This window comes from Symphalangus syndactylus, chromosome 4 (assembly GCF_028878055.3).
Source record: "Symphalangus syndactylus isolate Jambi chromosome 4, NHGRI_mSymSyn1-v2.1_pri, whole genome shotgun sequence".
NCBI lineage: Eukaryota > Metazoa > Chordata > Mammalia > Primates > Hylobatidae > Symphalangus > Symphalangus syndactylus.
Window position 1 is genome coordinate 66,072,512 of NC_072426.2, and position 27,335 is coordinate 66,099,846.

Genomic DNA, 27,335 nt, shown 5'->3' on the forward strand with positions numbered 1-27,335 from the left:
CCTGAGTAGCTGGGACTACAGGTGCGTGCCACCATGCCCGGCTAAGTTTTGTATTTTTAGTAGAAACAGGGTTTCACCATGTTGGCCAGGCTAGTCTTAAACTCCTGACCTCAAGTGATTCACCCACCTCAGCCTCCCAAAGTCTGGGATTACAGGTGTGAGCCACTGTGCCTGGCCCAAAGTGCCTTTTGATTATGAGTTATCTTCCCACATAGTTTGACAACTGGGACAGAATGCACTGATTATGGGGATTTATTTAGCTGAGAGGTATTTCTTAATTTAAAAATCGATGTCCAGGCAATAACTCAGGCTCACATAGACTTTAATTCATGTGCGTCTGACTCTGAGTTCCTGAGAACAGTGAAGCATGGGCCCTCAGGTCAGGTCCTGGGCCACATTAATTCACTAATAAATGTCACCTATGAGGCTTTGTTGGACACAACCTTGCAGACCTTTCTCCTCAGTGACTCTCTGGCATCATTACTGATTTAAGCTTATCTTTCTTTTTTGAATGCCTGTGCTCAGTAACTTTGGAAGTATTGCCAAATTTTTGCCAGTTACTAGAGATAAAAGTTACCAAATATAGTTATCATCTGTGTGTGCCACTGAGATTAACCAGGCTAGGCTAATCTCAGGCTAGAACTTCTAAGTGGTTCAAACAAGTCCTCTCCTGCAACCAGATTTTATGGGTGTGGGAAATTCTATTGATGGTATGTTAATGCACCTAGCACCAACTGGACAAAACAACTACAGAATTGAGAGTTCTTAACAATAAGTCACAGTATTAAGTTGTCTTGCTACACACCAGGAACTATGCTGTTACGCACATATTGTTCCATTCATTCTCATTATAACTCTACAGATCAAGGAATGGGTTAGCAATCCCATTTACAGAAAAAGGAAAACATGGCTTAGAAAGGTTATGTAGCATACTTAGTAAGCAGCTGAGCTGGAATGCAAACCGGAGGCTGCCTGACTTTAGTACCTGAGATCTTAAGCACCATGTGAAATTGCCTCCTCCTACCTTGATTATGTATTAACTGATTGGTATGGAATCAACTGGTTTGTTTAGCAGTCAAATTCTCTATCCTCTAAGTCTGATTTATGTCATGATAATAATGTCAAGAGATCATTAAAATACATGTTTGGGTACAGTCCATTACTTTATTCATTAAGGATTTTTTGGGTACCTTCTCTATACCAGCTGTTATGCAGATTCTAAGGAAGGCAGATGAAAAGATATACAGTGTCTTCTCCCCCACAAGCTTGCAATTTCATGGAAAACAGGCAAATAACCAGATATGCACAATACAATATGACCAGTGCTATAAAGGAAGGCCAGATTCTGAGGAATCAAAGGCAATTGTAATGGAAATGTGATGTGAGCTGATGAAGACTAGGGATTTGCCAGGCAGCTATGTAGGATGAGAGAAAGAAAAGGGCAGTTTTCTGGGTGGAGGGAATCATGTGTGCAGATCTCGGAGGTCTCTAGTACCTCAGTACTATGGGAATGCCAGTTACAGTGGGTAGGGAAGAAGCAGCATTTCAAGAAATCAAGCTAAAAAGATCATAGACAAGGGACCAGACCACATCAAATCTTTATTCTACCCATTCTTCCTTTGAACAGGAAGAGAGACCAAGTCAAACTAGCTGCATAATGAAGTTTGACTTTTTAGTTTCAGATGTCTACTCCCAAGTGACTGCAGTCTCCATGTTTCTTAATTCATGCTCTCGAGAGAGAGAATCTGATCAGTCACTGGCCAGCTGTCCAAGTCAGGTGTTTGTCCCTCTTCTGGGTGATAGGATGACCTAGGTATGTATGTATATGAATTGGGGGAGGTTGAACTGGCTCTATCCAAGGTTGGGATCCCATGGTAGGGATCACCCTTCCAGGAACAATGGATGGGAATGTTTCCCTCTGAAGGCTGTGTGAAAGAAAGGCAACAATGTCCATCTAGGACAACACTGTAGACCACAGAGAAAAGTCTAGATTCTTTAGTAGACATTTACAGAATAATTAGCTGTTAAAACCACAAAGTTTTCATTTTAACATTTAAGGCAAGTCCCACTCATGACTTCAAAGCATAATATCCATAAGGCTAAAGTAATCAGAATATTTTTGCATTGCTACTGATTTTGAATTATTTAAAAATGAGTATGTACAGCAATCATTTCACAAATAAAATACTTACCTAAACATCTCATCCTGAATTGGCAGAGAAAGGCTGCCTGGATCAACAGAGTCACCAGACAAAAGGAGACTGGGTCCCTGAGTGACTGCATGGAACAGACTTATACCCCTACCCTTAGTCACATTGCACAGTGATGTAAATGAAAAATGTATCTTTATCAGGCAACTGAGATTTGGAGTTAGTTTGTTAAAGCAACTTAAGTTGCTTACTTAGCGATGCAAACAGGAATGATATGCATCATTTCTAGGCCTGGCCTGTACGTTCCTCTCCCTAACTCTGGATCAGATGCATCCTACCCACTCTGTAAGTCTGGGTCCCTGAGTGACTGCAGAAAAGGGTTCCTGCTGACCTGCTCACAGCAAAGTACTGCTATGTTAGCAAGAATTGAATATGTGTTTATGTAATTATACATTTTGGAGTGTACTGTCACAGCTGTTAGCCTACCCTAAATAGCAACCAATCATTCTTGATAAGTGAGAATTTATCATATATTATCCTTTATTTTATATCTGCCGTAAGTTAATAAAGAAATAAAGATACTCATACGGACAAGTTTCAAGTGAATTTTCAAAAAATAATTGTATATAAACTACTTTTCTTTAAGTAAGCAAAATAAGCTCTTCTATAAGGCTTCCAAATTCTGTGTTTGTGAAAAAAGCCTGAAAGACTCCCATATTTTGTTTTTTATGTTGTCCAGAGGATAAAAACCAGTGTAAGCAGTAGAAATTGTTATTTCTCTGATATTTTATAGTTGCATATATTTTACCAAATTTTTCTAATTAAAATTTCATAAAATAACCTTTTCCTCTTAGATATTTAGAGCTATTTTTCTTATTTTTGGGTTGAAAACAGCTCTACTAACATAAACTTATTGCTTAATAGATTATGTAATCTTACAAATGTAACTTTAGAATTCACAAAATAGATAAGTAGAAAGAACCAAAAGGAAAAAAAAAAACATTTAAATAAGATATGCATAGTGAGTTGTGGAATAAAATAAGAGTATCAAAATTGGTATGGTAGAAAGGAGGCTATTCTTAATCGTCCTCAGTGATGCCTTTTACAAGTTGTCATCTTGATTTTGTAAGTTGTCTTCTTAATTTTTCTTCCTCCAAATAGAAGCCTTTCATCATATACAGTGTTATGAATACTGAAAATATTTATCACTGGGAGTAACTGCAAATGTCATGGGCCACAGGAAAATACATCTTTTGCATTTGTGGAGCTCAGAAACAATGTGTTGGAGACACTTTAGAGTAGCAAGAAGGCATGTGTTACTATTTCCAGTTCAAAATACTTAACAGTTTTCAAAGTTGTACTGTTGGTATCATGCACTGCAGAAAAAAAAAAAAAGTGAAGTTCTGAGTGTTGACTTTATTTTTCAGGACCTAGAAATTAATGTTTATGTGAAACAAGTACATAATAATAATGAATTACATTGTGGAACTGGAACACATATTCTCAAATTTAATAGTTTACATGTGGAAAACGTGACACTAGTAAAAACAAAATTTCTTCTTGTGTAAGTAACCCAATTATTCTTTGCACATTGCCTAAGCATTCTGATTAAGACTATTTTTATTCTCTTCATACTATTTTCCTTTTTGAAAAACTTGGAGTTTTTTATATTTTCCATGTTTTCTCCCCCACATTGAAATTGTTATACTTTAAAGATCCATTCTTACTTATCGGCAATATAAATAATTTTGTGCTTTTCAATGATGCCAATGTCGTGTTCTAGTTGTTTCATTTCTTCTTCCAGCCTCTGCTTGCGGATCTTCTTTGGTATGGAATCTATAAAGACCGAGAGGGACTGGAATTCTTTATGCACCTCTTCCCAATTCTTTTTCAGCCCCTGCAAATGGTCAAGAAACTTGTAAATACCAAAGCGAACTGCAAAAGTAAAGGAAATTGGAAAAGCTAATTGGTAATGAAAAGTGTCAACAAGTAAAAGAGACTAACAAAAATAACTTCTAAAATGAAATGTATTTATCAAGTACTTGGCCACAGTAACCAAAATTACTGTACAGAGGCCGAATTCCATCCTTGACTGTGTGCTCAGTTCCCACTGGGAGTATTTGTTTGCTGTGTTTTTGTTGTTACTGTACTTGTTTTTACCATAAAAAATGTACATGCAGAGTTATGAGTAGTGTGAAGCTAAAGCTCATAGCAAATGTGTGAGTGAAAAACAACTTAGAATGATATCCCTGAGTCAAAAACATTTTTGAACAGGAAACTGTTTGGTAAAATTTTCTTTTTTATCCTCATTCTTCAACAGACAAATCACATAGAAGACCTCAGTCTGATGTGCATGGCTATATTTTCTTATATCTAACAAATGGGATTGTAAAATTGCCAAAATTGACTTGTACAAAAGATGATCTTCTAAGTGTCTTTTCAATGTATTAGAAAGAACCAATTGCCCTCCATATAGTCAAGGGATCTATTGTTCCCATTAATGTATTCTATAAATGATTGAAAGGTCATTAAATGTAACACACATGCTAATTCAATAATGTAGCTAATATTTTCTATTCTCAGAAATCAACAAATTCAAAATTAGGGATCTCTTAGGAGCAAAAAAATTATTTCTGTTTCTGCATAATTATCATTTTTTATCACAGTGCCCTATGGGCTCCACAGACAAAATGGTCTTAAACTAGTAATTAAATTAATTCAATGACATTTTATAAGTTAACACTTTTTAATTATTCATTATGGGCACATAGATTATTTTATTTATACAAAAGCAAAACAGAAAGTGCAATTTAAGATACTGCCTTGACAGGTGAATTGCTTGAGCCCAGGAGTTCGAGACCAGTGTGGGCAACATGGCAAAACCCTGTCTGTACAAAAAATACAAAAAATAGCCAGGTGTGGTAGCATGGGCCTGTAGTCCCAGCTACCTGAGAGGCTGAGGTGGGAGGATCACCTGAGCTCAGGAGGTTGAGGCTGCAGTGAGCCATGACTGCGCCGCTGCACTCCAGCCTGAACAGAGTGAGACCCTGCCTGAAAACAAAAACAAAACCAAAACCCCAAAAGTTAAAATACTGCCTTGAAAACATGGTCCTTGAAAACTATGGCCACACATCTAGGTGTAAAAGAGGATTACAAGTGTCTCATATAATTATGCCTTCATCGTAAGCTCTTGTGGTACAGATTTAATCTTGTAGAAACTTTCAGGAACAATACAATTTCACTGATTTATTTCCATGCTTAGATAAAAGGGATGATGACAGGTCAGGGCACACTGTATAGAAGAGTTTGGTTGGGGAAAAAGGCAACAAATTATGAGGTCTTCTTGAGTGAGGATCCTTGAGCTAAGGATCTGGGAAACGGAAAGGATAGAAGAAAAAGTATCCAGGTTAAATTTTAAAAAGAGGAGGCTACACAGTTCTTGACAGTGTATGCGATGTATTCCAAAAAGAAGCCCTCAAAAGAATTCTATTTCTCCACAGCCTTTCATTATGAAATGTGAAAGAGGTTCCCACAGTGCTCCACAGGAGTGGCTATTGCAGAGGGGAAGTCTATGTATTTGTACACTTGCGGATATCAAAGGTTTTTCATAGCTAGTTGGGTGATGTTTCCATATTACTTGTAGTCACAGCAGCTACAGTTTTTCTCTGTATTTTCTTTTAAAGGATAGTTTGCTTTTATCTTCCAGTGTGTACAATAACGTTTGGATCAAAGTCAACAGCCAGGGATGGAAACTAAATGTAGCTAATATTTCATATTATATTGAAACAGGCTACTTGCTGACTTTAAGAGGTTTTTTCATTATGTCATCTAAAAAGATATTTCATGTGTTGCAGCAATAGCAATTTTCCCTTATTTTTATTTCTTAATTTTCCTCTTTTCTATTTCAATGCTGAAATAATATTGTTCATTTTGGAAAAAACTCAGATAGGGAGAAGTGATCTTATAAGAAGTTTTCAGTTTCATGCTCCTTTTGCACCCTCGCCCACCCCCAAACATTCTCCACCTTCTGGGGTGCTCCCAGCTCTTTTGCCCTCTGGCCTGAGTTCAGCCACAGAAGGTCCTGGAGGGCGGAGAGTGAGGTTGGGCATTTCTCCTCCTCTCCTAGAACAGTCTAGACACGGGTTCTAGCTGCATTCATCTGTGACTGTGACCCTCAGCCCAGCTCCAGCTCTCACTGGATTCTGACAACACTGCTTCTTGTGCCTGCTGCCTTTCAAGCATAGGTGGTGGTAAATTCCTACTGTCCCTGCTCCTGGGGTGCCTCAGTGCTTCTTGTTGGTTCCCTTAACCCTACTTCACTTCTGTCAATAATTCCTTCATAAATTCTCTTCAGTCGCCACTGCTCATGCTTGTAATCTCAACACTTTGGGAGGCTGAGGGAGGAGGATTGCTTGAGGCCAGGAATTTGAGACCAGCCTGGGCAACATAGTCAGACTCCCTCTCTAAAAAAAAAAAAAAAAAATGAAATAAAAATCAGCCAGGCATGGTGGTATCCCAGCTAGCAGTGAGCCGTGATTGTGCCACTGCACTCCAGCCTAGGCAACAGAGCAAGACTGTCTCAAATAAATACATAAAATAAACAAACATAAATTCTCTTTCAAGTTCTAGCTGAGTGTGCCTTCAATTTCCTGCTGGAGCCCTGACCGATGCAGCCTCCCTTTGTTATCTCCTCTGCAAGTATGTGTTCTGTAGTGGGGGAAACACCAGCCTGGCAATTGGTAAATGAGTTTTAGTCCCTATCGATGCACTTGATAGTTTTATGACCAAAGACAAATGAAAATCAAACTCTAAGTTCACTGACACTGAGGACTGTGTTTATTTTGCTCTCTACAGTATCCCTCTGGCTGGAACACACTAGATATTCAATAAATAAATGAATGAACAAAGGGGCCCACTTAATGTATTTGTATTAAGGGCTGGGCAGATTGGCTCACGCCTGTAATCCCAGCACTTTGGGAGGCCAAGGCGGGTGGATCACCTGAGGCCAGGAGTTTGAGACCAGCCTGGGCAACACAGCGAAACCCCATCTATACTAAAAAATACAAAAAAATTAGGTGGGTGTGTTGGTGCATATCTGTAGTTCCAGCTACTTGGGAGGCTGAGGCATGAGAATCATTTGAACCTGAGAGGTGGAGGTGGCAGTGAGCCAAGATTGTGCCACTGCACTTCAGCCTGGGCGACAGAGCAAGACTTCATCTCAAAAAAAAATTTATATATATATATATATATGTGTATATATATATTTATATATGTGTATATATATTTTTATATATGTGTATATATATATTTATATATGTGTATATATATTTTTATATATGTGTATATATATTTTTATATATATGTGTATATATATATTTATATATGTGTATATATATTTATATATATGTGTATATATATTTTTATATATGTGTATATATATTTTTATATATGTGTATATATATTTTTATATGTATGTAAAATTTATTTTTTTATATTGTATATATGTTATATATAATTTATTTATATATAAAATACGTATAATAGAGAATTTTGCAATTTAATTGGTGAGAGGAACTACGGATCTATGCACATGTAGAGATATGTATGTGTGTATGTGTGCAGCTCCTCAGTTTCATAAGGTTCCAATGCACTAGTCGCCACTGGAGGATTATAGATCTTTAGCTGGCCTGAAAATGTAGAGTGACATAGCATATATATATATATAGTCCTCATTTTAAAAATGAGAAGTTTGGAATCACTAGACCAGATGATCCTGTCCAGGTATAATGAGACTGTTATTTTATGAAGAATGAGCAGAATGTGGCTTACTCAGGGGCATACAACCAGATTGTCATCAAACTACATGCAACTCTTGCCTAGGGAAGGAAGTGTGGCTCAGGGCTCGTCAGGAGGCCAGCCAGTGGCTTTGTTACTATGGCAGCTGTGCTCCCTGGCTCATAAGGTGTCCAGTGGATGATTTGCTATTGTCACATCAAAGGGTAACTCTGTAGCGACCGTAATAGGAAGCTGAGGGCTGCTTATCTCCTACAGCCAAAAAGACACAGAAGGGAAGGACCTGTCACTTCTACGTTCTTTGTCATATTCCTATTTTTCAGCATCATTTAGGTGTAAAAACCTGGCTTTCACAAAGGCACGTACTTTCTGAAAATGGGAAAATCCAAATGAGAGAGACAGAATGGGCCACAGACCAGAACTCTCCCTGAAAATGACATGCCAATTCTCACTTCCATGTCTGCCAGCCTTCCTTCCTGCCTGTCTGCCTTCCTCCTTTGCAGCAGACCATTTCTGAACACCTGCGTTTTCACTGGGCACTGTGCTAGGCACTGGGGATGCTGCTGTCAGCAAAGAGACACCATCCTTGCCTTTGAGCCACTCCTACTGTCTGGGACACGCCGTCACTCTACATTTTCAGGCCAACCTAACGATCTATAATCTTATCCTCCAGGGGTGACTAGTGCCTTGGAAGCTTATGAAACTTCAGAGCTGCACACATACACATATTCACATCTATACATGTACATAGATCCATAGTACCTCTCACTAATTAAATTGCACAATTCTCCATAGCAGACATTTTAAAAAATCTTATGCCTTTGAAAATATCCTCAGGGTTTAGCATTTAAGAAATGTTTATTGATGATTATGATGACATTGATAAAATGTTCAGAATTTGTAACAGCGTATGAATCCATTTTTCAACAGAGATTAATAATAAACTAGAAATGGCTTTGTGGGGTGCTTTCGAAATGAAAAAAAAAAAACAAAGAATTAATATTATTTCTATCTCTACAAGAAACAGTATGACTATAAAAAGTACAAAGAGGTGCTTAATTAAACACTCATACAAATGATGAAGCAGAAACCCTTACACCCCCTAATATTTTAAATGCTTCAGATAAAAGTCCTGCATTAAAAATTCCAATATAAATATATCTTTAAGTCTATGTAATTAAAAACAAGAAAAACATATGTGAAACCTAACACCTGTTTATTTAAAATTTTGGACATTTGGCTTATAGGAAAGAAAAAAAAGTTGTTTTAAGAACAGTTTCAATTATTCTAGAGCTCCATCTAGTGAAAAATATCTAATTTATGAATATTATTTTTCACAAACTCAGGGGCATAAAAATGAAAACAAAAATGTTTTATTTGCCTCATTTCATGCGTGTTCATTGTAGAGGAAGGTAGGCTTCTTTACAACAGTAGTTCAGGAAAAAAAAAAGTTCACCAAATTGGAAATAAAATATTATTAAATGAATCCCTATATTACAACTTTTTGCTCTCTCCAAAGAGTCAGCTTTGCTGTATGTAGTTTTTAACTGTAACCCAAAGAGATTGTTCTGATTTCAGAATCAAAGTGCTGATTTTAATCATCAAGGTGATGGTACACCTTTCTTTCAGAGATGATCCAGAGTTACAGATGAATGTAAATGGCAGAACACACACCTGCAGAACTGCCTCCCTTTCTTCATCGGAGAGCCTTTTCATAGCCGCTTTCTTAAGGTTTTCCTGGATATGACGATCATAGTCTTCTTGGGCTTTCTTTATTTCCTCATTTCGCTTACATATGTATTCAGGTGTGACACCATAATCCTAAAAAGATTTTGCAGAAAAAAGTAATCAATGTTTTGTATGCAATCTTATATATGGGTACCTATCAACCGATGATGGCAGAAAAAGAAATGGTACAGACTTAAAGCCTTTGTTCAAAACCCTGTAAATTGACAAAATTCAGTGACTTTTTCCCCCTGTTGAGAGCTAGTAGATTCCTGCCTTTTAAAATGGAGTTGTTATTGGCTGGGCATGGTGGCTCACGCTCGTAATCCCAGCACTTTGGGAGGCTGAGGGGGGTGGATCACTTGAGGTCAGGAGTTCGAGACCAGCCTGGCCAACATGGTGAAACCCTGTCTCTGCTAAAAATACAAAAATTAGCCAGGCATCATGGCATGTGCCAGTAGTCCCAGCTATTCGGGTGGCTGAGGCATGAAAATCTCTTGAATCTGGGAGGCAGAGGTTACAGTGAGCCAAGATGGTGCCACTGCACTCTAGCCTGGGTGTCAGAGTGTGACTCCATCTCTAAATACATAAATAAATAAATGGAGTTGTTATTGCAGTTGCTTGTTTTCCCTTTTCTGAATGTTTCCCATGCCTGTTCTTGGCTGATACTTTACTCCTAAGAGTTGGCTTTTCTACCTCCTATGTTCTTCAGTTTTTACCTGAAATATCTTGAATAAGATATTCAAGAGTTGGCTTTTCTACCTTCTACCTTCTACATGCTTCAGTTTTTACCTGAAATATCTTGAATATTTTTAAGTCTCTTTTTCATGGTCTTGTTAAAGAAAAGACAATGTCTTCCAAAACATTATAAAAACATGCCTCTATCCCGTGCCTATAAAAACCCCCAAGACCCTAGCAGGCAGGCACACAAATGGCTGGACGTCGAGAGGAACACATCAATGGAAGAACATATAAGTGGAGGCTGTTGAGAGGAGCATGCCAACGTAAGAGCACACCGATGGGCACCGGCATGCCGGCAGGCCATCGACCAGTGGAACAATGCAGAGTTTGGCCGGGGTGGTGGGAGGAGAGCCCGGGCCACAGAGCTGCCTGGCTCCAGGGAAAAAACATCTCCCTTCTGGTTCTCCCATCTGCTGAGAGCTACTTCCAGTCAATAAAACCTTGCACTCATTCTCCAAGCCCACATGTGATCCAATTCTTCAAGTATACCAAGGCAAGACTCCTGGGATACAGAAAGTCCTTTGGAAGCCCTCTGTCCCTGTGATAAGGCGGGGAGTCTAACTGAGCAAACACAAGCCGCCTATGGACAGCTAAACTAAAAGAGCACCGTGTGACACACGCCCACTGGGGCTTCAGGAGCTGTAAACATTGACCCACAGACCCTGCTGTGGAGTCAGAGCCCCACAACCTGCCCTTCTGCATGCTCCCCCTAGAGGTCTGAGCAGTGGGGCACCCGAGAAGTGAGCCACAGCCCTATGGTACACTCTGCGAGGGAAGTAAGGGAATTTTCCCATGTCACAATGACTGACAGTGAAGCCATCAGCTGTGATTCTTTCAGCTTAGTAAATGCGTTTGATTTCACCATCTATAGAAACAGAATTACTATGTATTCCTTCTTCAAAAAATATTTGAGAATGTACTTGGTGCTAGGTATACTAGTGAATAAAAAAGGCAAAGTTTCTGTCTTCAGGGAATTTGCATTCTATGGTGACAGAGACTCACCAAAAATAGAGAATGAAATAATATGTATGTGTTCTGAAGTAAAATAAAGAAGGATAGTGGGAGAAAAGAAAATAATAGGGGCTATTTTAGATAAATAAGGAGGTCGGGGAGGAACTCTCTGAAGAAGAAGCAGTTGGGAGGTACGGTAGTCGTTAAAATTCTGACAAATATTCTGTTCTCCTTCTGGACACTTGGTAGGACAACACTTTCCTGTGTTGTCCTCATAAAGTAAGATGTAGCCATATGCCCCGAATTGCTCAGTGTCAGTGGAGGTAACCTCTGCCACTTCTCGATAGAAGTCTTAAGAATTAGTGGATGACTGGCTGTGTCTTTTCCTGTCTGGTCTAGTGACAAGCAATGTTTAGACTTTTCTGGGTCCTGGAAGAAGGACAAGAAGCAGAGTCTGTAACAACCCTCAAAGGGCATGTGGCAAAAGCAAACAATAACACTTTGTTGCTTTAAGTTACTGAAATTTGGGGGTTGTTTGTCATCGCAGTGTAACTTAACCCATCCTGACTGAACAAGGGATAGAAACCCTAGATATAAATGTGCTCTGGAAGCTTCAGAGGACAATATAAATAGACTCTGGGAGCCCAGTATTCTGGTCAGCTGGTGCAGCGAGACAGGCCAATCCACTTTGGGAAACACTGAGGGAAACACCTCATTACAGCTTAGTACAATAACAGAGCTTCATCATGATGATTCTGCAGGATCACAAAAAGATTAAATTATATTTGGCATACTCTGTTTAAGAAAGAGAATGACTGGGCACAGTGGCTCATGCCTGTAACCCCAGCACTTTGGGACAGCTAGGCAGGAGAATTGCTTGAGCCCAAAAGTTCAAGACCAGCCTGGGCAACATAGTGAGTCTATCTCTAAAAAAAAATTAAATTAAACATTTTTAAAAAGAAAGGGAATGGCGTGAAACAGTTCAGAAAAAAAACTCACAAATGAGCAAAAGTTTCAATGATCTGAAATATTCCTATGGGCTGAATCACCAGAGGCTAATGCATACTGTTAATAAAATTGCATATATTATAATATTCACTCTGTTCTTTTATTAGGTGTCACATTTTGTGTCAAGTGCTCAATATACTTTATATAATTTAATCCTCACTACAACCCTGTGATAAATCCAATGGATTGTTGGAAATCACAGTGACTAAGTGGCAGAGTTAGACTTTGAAATAATGTCTTTACTACTATTGCTAAATGCCTCATGTGATCATCTATCCTTGCTTGTTTTCAGAAATTGTTTCTCATGGTATGAATGGCATATAATTCACTTGGAACTGAAACAGGAGTTCACTCATTTTATAAAAATATGACATTGACTTTAAAAGAATTTATTTACTATCTCACCTACTAATAATAGATCTTTAAAACTTAACTCTGATAAGGGAAAAGTAAATTGAATAAGTCTTTCATGAGCACTGATTGCTTAGTCAGCAACACCAAAAGGGGATTAGGTGCACAGTGCTTTCATGGCTTGGTAAATTGGTATTTTTCTGTTTCCATGATGGATACTCCAAATTTCCTGTTGGAGGTAGAAAATGCATTCATGTGGACAGCTTAGAGAGCAGCCAGAAGGAGGGGCAGAGTGTGTGGCAGGTGGTGGCATGACCATCAAAGCCTTTTCATATGATCATGGAGAAATAATGGATTGGAAGTGGCTTTAAGAGCCAGGAGAGTGAGTTTTCCACTATTCCCTATCTTGTGGGACAAGGACTATAAAACAGTTTCCAGGGGCCACAGAAGGAGGAAGTACCTGGAGAAGCCTGAAGTAACTTTATTGGCTTACCCTGCGAACTCCTAGATTCCTGAGAAGACAGTGTCCTCTGAAAACAGCCTTGAGGGTCCTGTTTTGATTTTCAGCTGGCATTGGATTTATCGTGGTAGATCATTGGACTCTTCAATTCAAGGTCCCTGTACATCACTATTGCAATTTATTTTCTTTTTTTCTTTTCTTTATCTCTCTTCCTTTTTCCTTATCTCTCTCTTCCTTTTTCCTTATCTCTCTCTTCCTTTTTCCTTCCTTCCTTTCCTTTCTCCCTCCCTTCATTCATTTCTTCTTGATGCAACTTATTATTCTTTAGAATTCTGCACTCCTTTTTTTTTTTTTTTTTTTTTGACACAGAGTCTCACTCTGTCACCAGGCTGGAGTGCAGTGACGTGACCTTGGCTCACTGTAACCCCTGCCTCCTGGGATCAAGCGATTCTCGTGCCTTAGCCACCCAAGTAGCTGGGATTACAGGCACACATCATCACGCCTGGCTAATTTTTGTATTTTTAGTAGAGACGGGGTGTCACCATGTTGGCCAGGATGGACTTGAACTCTCAACCTCAAGCAATCTGTCTGGCCTTCTAAAGTGCTGGGATTACAGGTGTGAGTCACTGTGCCCAATCTGCATTCATATTTTGTGTGTTTCAAGCACTTTTAAGCTTTATAAGTGTGCAAAATAAAGTAGGATTAAATAAGACTTTTTGTAAGCTTTTTTATTTTAAAGATCTGTATTTGGCTGGGCACAGTGGCTTATGTCTGCAATCCCAGCACTTCGGGAGGCTGAGGTGGATGGATCACTTGAGGTCCGGAGTCAAGACCAGCCTGGCCAACATGGTGAAACCCCTTGTCTACTAAAAGTACAAAAATTAACCAGGCCTCGTGGTGCATGCCTGTAATCCCAGCTACTTGGGAGGCTGAGTGAGGAGAATCACTCGAGCCGGAAGCTGGAAGTTGCAGTGAGCTGAGATTGCACCATTGTACTCCAGCCTGGGAAACAGCATGAGAATATGTCTCAAAAAAAAAAATCTATATTTAAACTATAATGTTCACCAATGAAATTATACACCTTTTCAGATACAAATGAAGGACCCAAAAGCACTAGATTATTGTACAGTACTTTCAAGTCTTTAGCCAAAACCAAAACCAAATAAATATATTCAAGTTAAAATAGGAATGTGAATTATTTATACTACACTGATGAGATGGATGGCTCTAAAGCTGCATTCTGCTTCATTTTTCTTATTCAGCTGCCAAGTTACTGCAATTAATGACTAAATCTTAAGACCATCTGACAGCTTATTCCTTCTAGATTTACAGTAATGACTGCTTTTAGTGACATTTCCAACTAACCAAAAATATCTTTCAGGGAATGTTTATTAAAATTGTTAAATATGTTAATAATCAAAAGGAAAACAACAATAACTTTCATCCACTGAACTACATGGAATTGTTTACTATGAGTTCTTTGTAACTTCATCACATTAGATTTGGACCAAACACAGATTGCAGAAGAATGAGAATCAGCAACGTAGACAATATGTCCAACGAGAGCACTAATAATGATAATATAGATGATCATCATGAACACCGTATTTAAATTATTTGAATCTCAGCCCTCTCATTAATATACCACAAGGCTACCTTTTTATTGATGTACTTTGGAACTAGTCCTGAAAGCTCAAGATCATGCTTGTCTCCAGTTCTTTTATCAACATAAATTGGTTTAGGCTTTTTAGCCACTCCCATGATGACATCGGCTGCATTTGTATTTATAAAATTTTTTCCACTCTGTATTCCCATGACAGGATGATCAGTCCTCAATGGCACAGCAGGCTTTTTGGGCATGTTCCGATCAAACTTTTTTTCTGTTAAATATAACATTTCTTTGTTAATATTAAACTACAAACATTGCTACTCAGTGCTATTTATAATATCCAGATATTTCACCACTTGTATATTGACGTTTCAGTCATAATATATTTAAATATTTAAGATAGAAGTTTATACTTATCCCCAAACTCATTGACTTATAGACATTAAATATGCACAGCTTTTTACCTGTCAATCATGCCTCAATAAAATCATTTTTTAAAAAGAAAAAAGTCAGTAATTAAAATGGAAATAAATTAAGGGCAACATAATTAATATGTTGAGGAGGCCGGGCACAGTGGCTCATTCCTGTAATCCCAGCACTTTGGGAGGTTGACGTGGGCGGATCGCTTGAGCTCAGGAGTTTGAGACCAGTCTCGACAACATGGTAAAACCTCATCTCTGCAAAAAATGCAAAGTTAGCCAAGCATGATGGTGTGCACCTGTAGTCCCAGCTACTCAGGAGGCTGAGGTGGGAGGATTGCTTCAGCATGGGAGGCGGAGGTTGCAGTGAACCGAGATCATGCCATTGTACTCCAGCCTGGGTGACAGAGTGAGACTCTGTCTCAAAAAAGATCGTGTGTGTGTGTGTGTGTGTGTGTGTGTGTGTGTGTATGAACAGTATATAACTACAAGGGCCATTTTTACACAGCCTCTTCAGTTTGATCATTCCCACTGATCTATTTTAATATAGCCAAATGGTTTGCCACAATGCAAAAATGTGAAATAATTTATTTTTAAGAACTGAAAGCAACAACTATCTTGACAATGCCTTATTCCAATTTTAACCCCATCACAATTACTAAGGACAGACTTTATTCATTTCTGCATCATTTGACCTTTTTTATTAGTTTATATAACTTTCATTATCAGCAAAGCCAATACTTATTGTTGAAAGTCTATGAACTGGATTAGCCTCTGTTGGGGGCTAAGTTATGTCCTCCTAGAATTCATACGTTGAAGCCCTAATCCCCAGTATCTCAGAATGTAACTGTATTTGTAGAAAGGGTCTTTAAAGAGGTAATTAAGTCAAAATGAGGTCATTAAAGAAGGCGCTGATCCAATATGACTGATGTCCTTACAAGAGGAAATTTGAACACAGACATACATATAAGGAAGAACATTTAAAGATACAGAGAAAAGATAACCATCTATAAGCCAATGAAGATGCTTTAGAAGAAACCAACCCTGCTGGGTGTGGTGTTTCATGCCTGCAGTCCCAGCTACTTGGGAGGCTGAGGCAGGAGGATTGCTTGAAACCAGGAGTGTGAGGCTGCAGTGTGCTTGCATCATGCCTGTGAATAGCCACTACACACTCCAGCCTGGGCAACACAGACCTCATCTCTAAAAATGAAAACAAACAAAAATACCCCCAAAAAAGAAAAGCAAAAATCAACGAATCCTCTGACATCTTGTTGTTGGACTTCTAGTTCTCCAGAACTGTCCTCCAGAACTCTCACTGGACTGAGTTTCTAAAGCTCTTGCAAAACGCTTCATTTCTTTCTTTCTTTTTTTTTTTTTTTGAGACGGAGTCTCGCTCTGTAGCCCAGGCTGGAGTGCAGTGGCGCAATCTCGGCTCACTGCAAGCTCCACCTCCCGGGTTCACGCCATTCTCCTGCCTCAGCCTCTCCGGGTAGCTGGGACTACAGGCGCCCGCCACCACGCCTGGCTAATTTTTTTGTATTTTTTAGTAGAGACGGGGTTTCACTGTGGTCTCAATCTCCTGACCTCGTGATCCGCCCGCCTCGGTCTCCCAAAGTGCTGGGATTACAAGCGTGAGCCACCGCGCCCGGCCATTTCTTTCTTTTTTATTTCTCTTTTTTTTGAGACAGGGTCTTACTCTGCCACCCAGGCTGGAGTGCAGTAGTGCAATCATAGCTCACTGCAGCCTCAACTTCCTGGGCTCAGGTGATCCTTCCACCTCAGCCTCCCATATATACTGGGACCACAGACGTGCATTAGCACACCTAGCTAATTAAAAAAAAATCTTTTATAGAAATAAGGTCTCACTTTGTTGCTCAGGCTGGTCTCGTACTCCTGGGCTAAAGCAATCCTCCTGTCTTGGCCTCCCAAAGTGCTGGAATTGCAGTCATGAGCCACTCTGCCCAGCCCTAACACCATGAATTGATGAATTACTCTAAAGGTCAACGAAATTTTGCGTTTGCTTTTGCCTTACAATGTTTACAAAATGATAGGCTTCTTCCTTTTTTTCTTATTTGACACGAAGGATGTTATATCATATGTTTAATCCTAGAGAAGCTATATGAGGACCCAAGGGATACCAGTGGTCCTAAGGCATTGAAAGCATCAAATTCCATTTTAAGATTTTCCTGTATTCTCAGATGGTATTGTGGGTCACAACAGGCCAAGACTAGAGGAAGATACAAAAGAGACTTCTGAAGTCACAAATTAAGCATGAATGTTGTATTTTCACACTTGCTTCTTCCATCTTGCCATCTTGCCTGATAGTGCCCTTACCCTTTGTCATGAGATATGGGTTGAAAGAGGATTTGGGGACATTAAATACTGCCATAAAGAGAAGTAGTTTCACTTTTGTTAAAATGTACATTGCTAGCTGGGCTTGAGATGTTGCGTTATTTCCTTGATGCCAGCAGACATAAAAAGCCAACATTTTGAAGAGACAGACTCATTTCTTTTTCTTCTCTTCTCTTCTCTTCTCTTCTCTTCTCTTCTCTTCTCTTCTCTTCTCTTCTTCTCCCCTCCCCTCCCCTCCCCTCGTCCTTCCATCCTTCCTTCCTTCCTTCCTTCCTTCCTTCCTTCCTTCCTCTCTCTCTGTCTCTCTCTCTCTTTTTTTTGAGATAGGGTCTCACTTTGTTGTCCAGGCTGGAAGGTTGTGGCTTGATCATAGCTCACTGCAGGTTTCAAGTCTTGGGCTCAAGCGATCCTTCCACATCAGCCTCCAGAGTAGCTAAGACTACAGGTGCATGCCACCACACCTAGCTAATTTTTTTATTTTTATTTTTTGTACAGACGGGGTCTCGCTTTGTTGCCCAGGTGCTCTCTTTTCTTTATTGCCCTAAGACATCTGGGAAGACATACCTGGGCTGTGAAGAAATTGCTTCCATGCATACCTGTCACAGATCACTTTTCATCTACTCTCCCTTTCCCTAATAGCTTTCTTTCCTGAAATCATTCAAAAGACTCTGTGACTGGGATCAACTATATAATTTTTGAGGCCCAGTAAAAAATAAAAACACAAGGCTACTTGATCAAAAATTAAAAATGTTAGTACAGCAAGAGTACAGCATTAAAATAAGCATGGGGCCCTAAGCTGGTTCTACCACTTATTCATGAAGCCTCCTCCATTACATCTAACTCATTACAGTCCAGTTGGTCTTAAAGGTCTGGGAGAGTAAAAGCCCATACTCAAAAGTGAGCCCAGTAGTTGCTTCAACAACTGGTAGTAATGGTTGTAATTTTCATCTCTTGGAGAAAAGACCAGACAGGGTTTGGATGCTGGGCAATCTTGCCCATCAGTCAGACACTGTCTCTGGGGTCTTGACTCTTCCTATAATGGGATCTTGACTCTTCCTATAATTGTTGTTTATAATTGAAGCCCCACAGCTAGGGACTAAGATGGTGAGGCATGTGGGCTTCATTGGATAGTCCAAACCCAGTCAAAAGTCTATTTTGGGGGCAATTTGTCACTCTCCATTCTATTTTTCTACTCAATTCTCTACTTCCACTTTCTCCTAGTCAAATTCTGTTTAATATGAGGTAAAGCTGCTATCACCTGTGCACGTTTAATATTCATCAACAATAAAATAATAGTTAAATCACCTGCCAACACTTTTAATATTAAAAAGAAAGCATGATAAAACCTACTGGGTGGTAGAGTTTTTTCCTTTGAATGTTTCTTTAGGAAATCCTTTGGAGAAGGTACTTCAACTTTTGCTGGTCCCATAGTTTTCATTGCAGTTTTAGCTTTTTGCATGTCATCTTTTACAGTTGCCTTAAAAATGGATATGTATCTAAAATTAAATTTAAAAAGTTGTAGCATTTATATTTCTAGTAAAAATTACTTAAAGTTTACTTAAAGTTTAAATTTTACATTTTTAATTTATTTAAGTCTATATTCATATGCAGAAGCATAATCATAAAACACACTTACCTGAGCCCGTCCATCAGGCTTAGATAAACTAGATGGAAGCTCTGCCCTAAGAGGTGCTAGGGCAAAAGTGTTCATAGTATTTCCTTATTATCCTTTGAACATCTGTAGCATCGATAGTGATGTCACCCCTCTCATTCTTGACGTTAGTAATTTGTGTTCTCTGTCTTTCTCTGTCTTTCTCTCTCCACTGATTAGTCTGGCTAGGGGTCTATTAATTTTATCAATCTTCTTATAGAACCAGAATTTCATTGATTTTCTCCAATGTTCATGTTTTCCATTTCAATGATATCTGCGCTTATCTTTATTATTTCTTCTTACTTTGGTTTTAATTTTTTTTTCTTTTTTTACTTTCTTAAGGTACAAGTTTAGGTTTTTTATTTTAAACTTTAATACTTTTGATGTCTTCTTTGATTTACAAGTTTGTTTAGACATGCTTACTTTTCATAGATTTGGGATTTTCCAGATGTCTAATTGATTTCAGATATATTTCCATTGTGGTTAGAGAATATACTTTGTATGATTTCAATTCTTTTAAATTTTCTGACATTTGTTATATGGCACAAAGTATGTTCTATTTTAGTACATGTTCCATATACACTTGAAAATAAAGTATATTGTGCCGCTGTTGGCTGGAGTGTTCTATAAATGACAATCAGGTCAAACTGAAAGTATCTTCAAATGTTCTATATCCTTCCTGATTTTGTCTATTCTATTAATTATTGAAAGAGAGATGTTAAGATCTCTGACTGTAATTGTGGATTTGGCTATTTCTTCTTTCAATTAAAAGAGTTTTTGCTTTATGTATTTTGAAGCTCTGTTTGTAGGTGCATAGCATTTAGGATTGTTACATCTTCTTGAAAAACAGATCACTTCATCACTATAAAATAACACTCTTTATTCCTTTTAAAATTCTGTGCTCTAGAATCTACTCTGTCTCATATTACGGTACCTACTCAAGCATCCCTTTGATTTGTAATAGTATATGTTTTTCCATTCTTGGACTCTCTACTTGTCTGAGTTTTCTTATAGACTGCATAGAAATTTTATCCAGTCAACAATCACTTTTGTTTGGTATGTTTATACCATTCACTTTTAATGTGATTTTAAAAATTTGTTTCTGCTTAAATTTTCCAGCTTGCTGTTTTTTACATATCCCCTTGCTCATTCTACCTTGCTTTTTGTTTTGTTTGGTTTGGTTTTGTGGAAACTGTAGCTTTACAGTACACAGGTTTAACTTATCAGAGCCTACTTTCAAGTAATATCACAGCATTTTACATATGGTATGAGAAACTTTCAAAAGAATACTTGCATTGAACCCCACCCTTGTCCTAGTGTTGTAATATATTTTACTTTTCTGTGTGGTATAAAATCCATAAATGATTGTGATTATGTTCCCTTTATATAATTATATTTTAAATATATTTGAAAAAATCTTGAATATTTACCCATATATTTGCCATTTCCAGTGTTCTTCATTCTGCTGTATAAATCCAAATTTCCAACTTGTACCATTCCTTCTCCATAAAGGACCTTTCTAAACTTCTGGCTTCCATTGTTTCTAATGATAAATTTGCTGTGCTTTTTTCTTCTTCTTCTATGTAATTTTTCTTTTTTTCCTCTGGTTATTTTAAACTTTTTTTTCTCTTTATTAATAGTTTTAATAAATTTGATGATAATGTCTCTTGGTATGATTTTTTTTTCTACTTGGGGTTAACTGTGATTCTTGGATTTTTGGATTTTGAGATTTCATCAAATCTGACAAATTTTTTACCTTTATTCAAATATTTCTTCTGTTTCCTTATCTGTTTTCTCCTCTTCCGTGATTCTTTGACTGCTTGATATTGTTCAAGCCTCATTGATTCTCTGCTTTCCTTTTCAGTCTATTTTTTCTCTGTATTTCATTTTGCATTGTTCTATTACTGTGTCTTCAAATTCAACTAAATTTTCTTTTACAGTGTCTTAGCTGCTGTTAATCCAATCCATTACATATAGCTACATTTTGTACATGGTATTCTTTATGGTTAGAAGTTAGATTTGGATCTCTCCTTCCATTTCTTTCCCCATCTTGGTTCATGCTTTCGTCCACCTTTTGAATACATGATGAATATTTAAAATAACTGTTTTAAGGTCTTATCTACTGATTCTCTAATCTGTGTCATTTCTGTATCTGTCTTTATTATATTTTCTCTTGGTTATGCATTATATTTTCTGCTTCTTTGCATGCCTGGTAATTTTTGATTGGGTGCCAAACATTGTGAATTTTACATTGTTTGTTTCTGATTTTTTCTCTTTCTGGTGTTTCTTTACATAGGGGATATGTAAAAAACACATATGTAAAATTTTTTCCTTAGCTTTTTTCTGGGATTCAGTTATGATACCTGGAAAGAGTGTGATCATTTTAGGGCTCGCTTTAAGTGTTAGGGTAATTCCACAGTGCTTTTAGCCTATTTCTAATTTGGCCCCACTACTGAGGCAATATACTTCTGAGTGCACTACTCAGTGCCCTGTGTATTAGGAGGTGTCTCCACCTGGGCTGGTGGGAACATGAACTTTATCTGGCACTACTGCTTTCTGTTGGTTATTTCCTTGGCCTTGGTTGTTTCATTACATACATGTGCTATCAACCAAAGACTTTAGGGAAATCCTTGTTCGTATTTCTACAGTCCTCTCTCTATGCAGCTCTCATCTCTGGTACTCTGTGCTGTGAATTCTAGCAGCTTTGGCCTTCGCGAACTCTGAATTCTGTCTCCTTAACTCAGGGAGACACCTAGGCTTTGTTTTGATTTTTCCTTCTGGATCTTGGCCTAGAAATTCTCTCCAGAGAGTATGCTGGGGCAGTCGTAGGGCTTGCCTCATTTGTTTCTCTTCTCTTATAGATGACCGCTCTATGTTGTCTATTGTTCAGTGTCTGATAACTATTGTTTCATATATTTTTTTCTGGTATTCTAGTTGTTTAAGTCGAGAAGATAAATCCCATCTTTGGTTGAAAGCAGAAGTTCAGCTATATTGCTTGTAACAACTTGTATTATCTTCTTCCTTATGTAGATAAATTTGTTTGGAGAAACATTATTGTTTTTTTCCTTTTAGGAGCCTTGCCTCAATCCTGAACTTAAAGACTGGGAATCAATTATAGTCCAAACTGAATGAGATCATTAGATAGTTTCAAGAAATAATGCTCAAGCCAAATCTGTGCCTTAAAATGCCCACAGAAGTTGGGACTGGCGGATATGGTCTCATGATTAATAAGATAATTTCATGTGGGGTAAAAAAAAAAAGGTGTCTTTACTTCCACCTCTTTTAAATTTGTAAACCCATGATTCAATATATTTTTGTGTAGGTATATGAACTGAAAGCCTGTCCATCTATTATAGAAAATAAGATACTCTATTTTATATAAATATTTTCCAAATTACAAAAATAACATTAATAAGTAAATTAAAATCTAGGTCTCCTCCATCTCTCCAATAAATTTTCCAAAATAAATTCAATTTCAGTGTTTCTTTTTTTTTTTTTTCGCCTGCTCTGTTGCCCAGGCTGGAGTGTAGTGGTGTGATCTTAGCTCATTGTAACCTCTGCCTCCTGGGTTCAAATGATTCTCTTGCCTCAGCCTCCTGAGTAGCTGGGACTACAGGCACGCACCATCATGCCTGGCTAATTTTTGTATTTTTGGTAGAGACAGGGTTTTACCATGTTGGCCAGGCTGGTCTGGAACTCCTGGCCTCAAGTGATCCACCTGCCTTGGCCTCCCAGAGTGCTGGGATAACAGATGTGAGCCACTGCACCAAGCCTGTGTTTCTATTTCTGTATGAATTGCAACTAGATTTTTAAAACTTAATATAGTATGATATCTTAATACACATAAAGCTTATTCTTTCTGTTAAATAGCTGCATTTTATTCCATTTTCTGAATGGTGTGGTTTTATTACAAAGATCTAGTGGTGACTTTATTAGATAATTGGCTCTATTTTCTTTTAAGTTCAGGGATACATGTGCAGATTTGTTATATAGGTAAACATGCATTACGGGGGTTTGTTGTACAGATTATTTCATCACCCAGGTATTAAATCTAGTACTCATCACTTGTTTTTCCTGATCCTCTCCCTCCTTCCACCCTCAGCCTCTGATAGGCCCCAGTGTGTGTTGTTCCCCTCCATGTGTCCATGTGTTATCACCATTTAGCTCCCACTTTAAGTGAGAATTTAGCAGTATTTGGTTTTATGTTCCTGTGTTAGTTTGCTAAGGATAATGGCCTCCAGCCAGTATTACTGCAGCACTACACTACTGTGTGGGACTCTGAACTCTGGAGCCTAGGCTGTGTTAGAAAGTTATCCAAATTATTTATTGGATAATTTTTACATGTACACATTCGTTTCCCTGCAAAGGATACGATCTCATTCTTGTTTTATGGCTGAATAGTATCCCATGGTTGAATGGTATTCCCATCTTTAGGTCTTTGAGGAATTGCCACACTGTCTTCCACAATGGTTGAACTAATTTACACTCCCATCAGCAGTGAGTAAGTGTTCCTTTTTCTCCACAACCTCACCAGTATCTTTTGAATAATGGCCATTCTGATTGGTGTGAGATGGTATCTCATTGTAGTTTTGATTTGCATTTCTCTAATGATCAGTGATGTTAAGCTTTTTTTCATATGATTGTTGGTCACATGTATGTCTTCTTTTGAGAAGTGTCTGTTCATTTCCTTTGCCCACTTTTTAATAGCATTATTTGTTTTGTTCTTGTAAATTTGTTTAAGTTTCTTATAGATGCTGGATATTAGACCTTTGTCAGATGCATAGTTTGCAAAAATTTTCTCCCATTCTGTAGGTTGTTTACTCTGTTGATGGTTTCTTTTCCTGTGCAGAAGCTCTTTAGTTTAATTAGATCCCATATGTCAATTTTTGCTTTTGTTGCCACTGCTTTTGGCATCTTCATCATTAAATCTTTGCCCGTGCCTATGTCCTGAATGGTATTGCCTAGGTTGTCTTCCAGGATTTTTATAGTTTTGGGTTTTACGTTTAAGTCTTTAATCCATCTTGAGTTAATTTTTGTATATGGTGAGAGGAATGGGTCCAGTTTCATTCTTTTGCATATGGCTAGCCAGTTCTCCCAGCACCATTTATTGAATATGGAGTACTTCCCATTGCTTGTTTTTGTAGGTTTGTCAAGGATCAGATACTTGTAAGTGGGCAGTCTTATTTCTGGGTTCTCTATTCTGTTCTATTGATCTCTGTGTCTGTTCTTGTACCAGTACCATGCTGCTTTAGTTACTGCAGCCCTGTAGTATAGTTTGAAGTCAGGCAGTGTAATGGATAATTGGCTCTATTTTCTATTTATTATTAGAATTATGAGATATGGGCTAAAGATAAGTTATTCTCAAACTAAAATTGTCATCTTCAGAAAACATACCAAAACTGTATTTTACCACACAGTTAAGATTAGATTTACTAATCACCATGTAGTAAGTCCCATCATTAAGACAGTAAATTTACATTTTAAAAACCATTTATTTTAAAGTGCACACAAAGAAATGATATTGCTCAAAAAGCTGGGATTGTTTGAAAGTGCTTAATTGAGATTTTTTTCCTCTAATGGGCAAAATGGGCACCAGGGATTAACAACTTTTCTTTTTCAATTTTTCCCAGTATTACTGCAGCATTACACTATTGTGTGGAACTCTGAACACTGGAGTCTCGGCTGTGTTAGAAAGCTATCCAAATTATTTCTTGAGGAGAAATTTTACATGTACACAGATATCCCTTAAGTCCACCTACAGACTTGAAATGAGAATGTTCAATTCAGGCTCATGTCTATATCAAGTAACTAAATTTTCAAAAATGGATGCCAATTCTTCCCCCAGCCTGGTTGTCTGTCATAGCTCTGCTCTGCACTTACTTGACAACACAGGCATATGTCATTGACTATAATGATGATCTTAGTGCTGTTCAGTACCTCTCACAAGCTGTTGAGTGAAATAATATGAGGAATATCAAAAGAGTATGTAGTTAATGTATTCATCTACATCTGTGCTGTGTAATACAGCCACATGTGGATATTGAGCACTTGAAATGTGGCTGGTGCTACATGCTGAAATCATAGTATTTTAGATAAATTGCATTAAATAAACTACATAAAGTAAATTTTTCGTTATTTCTACTTTTTAAAAGTGATTTGAAAAATTTAAATTACATACATGATTCTCATTACATTTCTATTAGACTGTGCTGATCTAGATAGCAGGAAAATCTATCCTTGAATTAAACTATGCAGTCAGATAGCTGCACACCCAGAGCACAACACATTGCTGTCTCCAAAACTGCTTTTGTTTAGTTATGTTATCGTACTGGAACACTGGTCTATAATGAGGGCAACAGTAGACTTATGAAACTCAGTAGATTTAATGTAAAAGTGCGGCTGAAATCTTTATTATATTACACACATGGTCTCCTCTGTCCGTGAATCCTGGAGGAAGCGTATTTGCGGCGGCACACCGAGAACATTTGTGCTCCTCTGTGACTACTGCTTTGCTTTTGTCTTTGGACAATATGACTTAGAGTGTAATTGATTTTTAAAGAAGCCTGGGAAGGATCTTTCTTCCTTCATGGGCTGGCTGCTTAACTAATAGAGTCAAATTTGTTTCAGACTTTAAGCAAATGTGCATGATTTTAAAGCATACATTTCATGTAGGTCCTCATTTGTAGCTCTACCTTACTTTTCTATCATAATTTCCCATTTGCTTTGATAGCCTCATCAAAAAACCTCATTGCATTAGAACAAGGTTGTGTATAAACACCAAATAGTATCTGATATATAATAAATTATCAAAAACTAAACAATTATAGGTGTTACTGAAGCAAAAAGGACTCAGTTTGTTTTATTGACTCAGGCTAAAAGAACTGTGCAAACCAATTAAAGTTATGAGCTTTGGTATTAGATTTGTGTCTCAATCTCAGCCCTTGTTTTTCCTCATTGCCTCAACTTCTGGGCCTGAAATTTTTCTTCTGTTACAATGGGATACTACTACTTATCCCATAGGATTCTTGTGAAAAAGAGCAATAACTGGCACGTTTTAAATTCTAATACATTGAACATATTGCTATTAATAGTATTCTTGTGGTTATGATTATTGGATATCCATCCTGATAAAATGTTTAAAAATTGAAACTGTTTAACCCTTTACTTGATTTTACCTGTGTCCTGGCAGACACAGTCTTATTCTGTAAAAATTTGAGTCATCATGTCTAGATAGTGAATATAACAGACTGACATATTTCCCTGGTCTGTAAAAATGAATTCTCATATACAATATATTGTTAGTATTGCTTAAGATATTAAACCTTGTTCTGTAACTGAATAATCTAAAAAATGAGTCTAACATTCACAAAAGCTCACTTACACATTTCCCTGGCAACTGATTTTAAGGAGTATTGCTGTCATATTTTCTTCTCTCAACATTTTTATGTATATATGAAATGCCAGAGAGGTCTGCTAATGCCTTTTACCACATGTTACATTATGTATAGGTTTCTTATTTATTTATTTATTTGTTTATTTATTTCTTGAGATGGAGTCCCACACTTTCGCCCAGGCTGGAGTGCAGTGGCGCCATCTGGGCTCACTGCAAGCTCCACCTCCCAGGTTCACACCATTCTCCTGCCTCAGCCTCCACAGTAGCTGGGACTACAGGCACCCGCCACCACGCCCGGCTAATTTTTTGTATTTTTAGTAGAGATGGGGTTTCACCATGTTAGCCAGGATGGTCTCGATCTCCTGACCTCGTGATCCGCCCACCTCGGCCTCCCAAAGTGCTGGGCTTACAGGCGTGAGCCACTGCGCCCGGCCACGTATGGGTTTCTAAATTATAGGCAGTAACTCAAAATAAACATTAAGCCAGTAAATGCATATGGAAGCCACAATGTTCCTTGCTGAAAAAAATCCTGTATCTGGTTGTCTCTCCCCTCATCCATATGCCTCAAGGGAAGGGTGCCTTTTGAATTATCCTGTCAACCACATAGTTTTCCAGGCCTTCAATTCCTCTACATTCTTCAGGTAATTCTATTAATTATAACACATCTTCATTTGTGTGCCTATGATATATTGTATATATGTATATATAATATATAATATGAATAAATATAAA

At 37.9% G+C, this 27,335-nt stretch overlaps 1 protein-coding gene across 1 annotated transcript in view; it reads right to left on the reverse strand.

The window, feature by feature from the left end:
- Positions 1-3,546: 3,546 nt before the first annotated feature.
- The window catches only part of ENKUR (enkurin, TRPC channel interacting protein), a 30,671-nt gene continuing 6,882 nt past the window's right edge, over positions 3,547-27,335 (reverse strand). Inside the window, exons 2-5 of the mRNA XM_055274925.2 lie at positions 18,910-19,055; positions 14,836-15,059; positions 9,618-9,764; positions 3,547-4,047 (exon numbers count right to left, since the gene is read on the reverse strand). Of these exons, the coding sequence (XP_055130900.1) occupies positions 3,874-4,047; positions 9,618-9,764; positions 14,836-15,059; positions 18,910-19,055 (691 nt within the window). The 3' untranslated portion in view covers positions 3,547-3,873. The remainder of the gene's footprint in view (positions 4,048-9,617; positions 9,765-14,835; positions 15,060-18,909; positions 19,056-27,335) is intronic.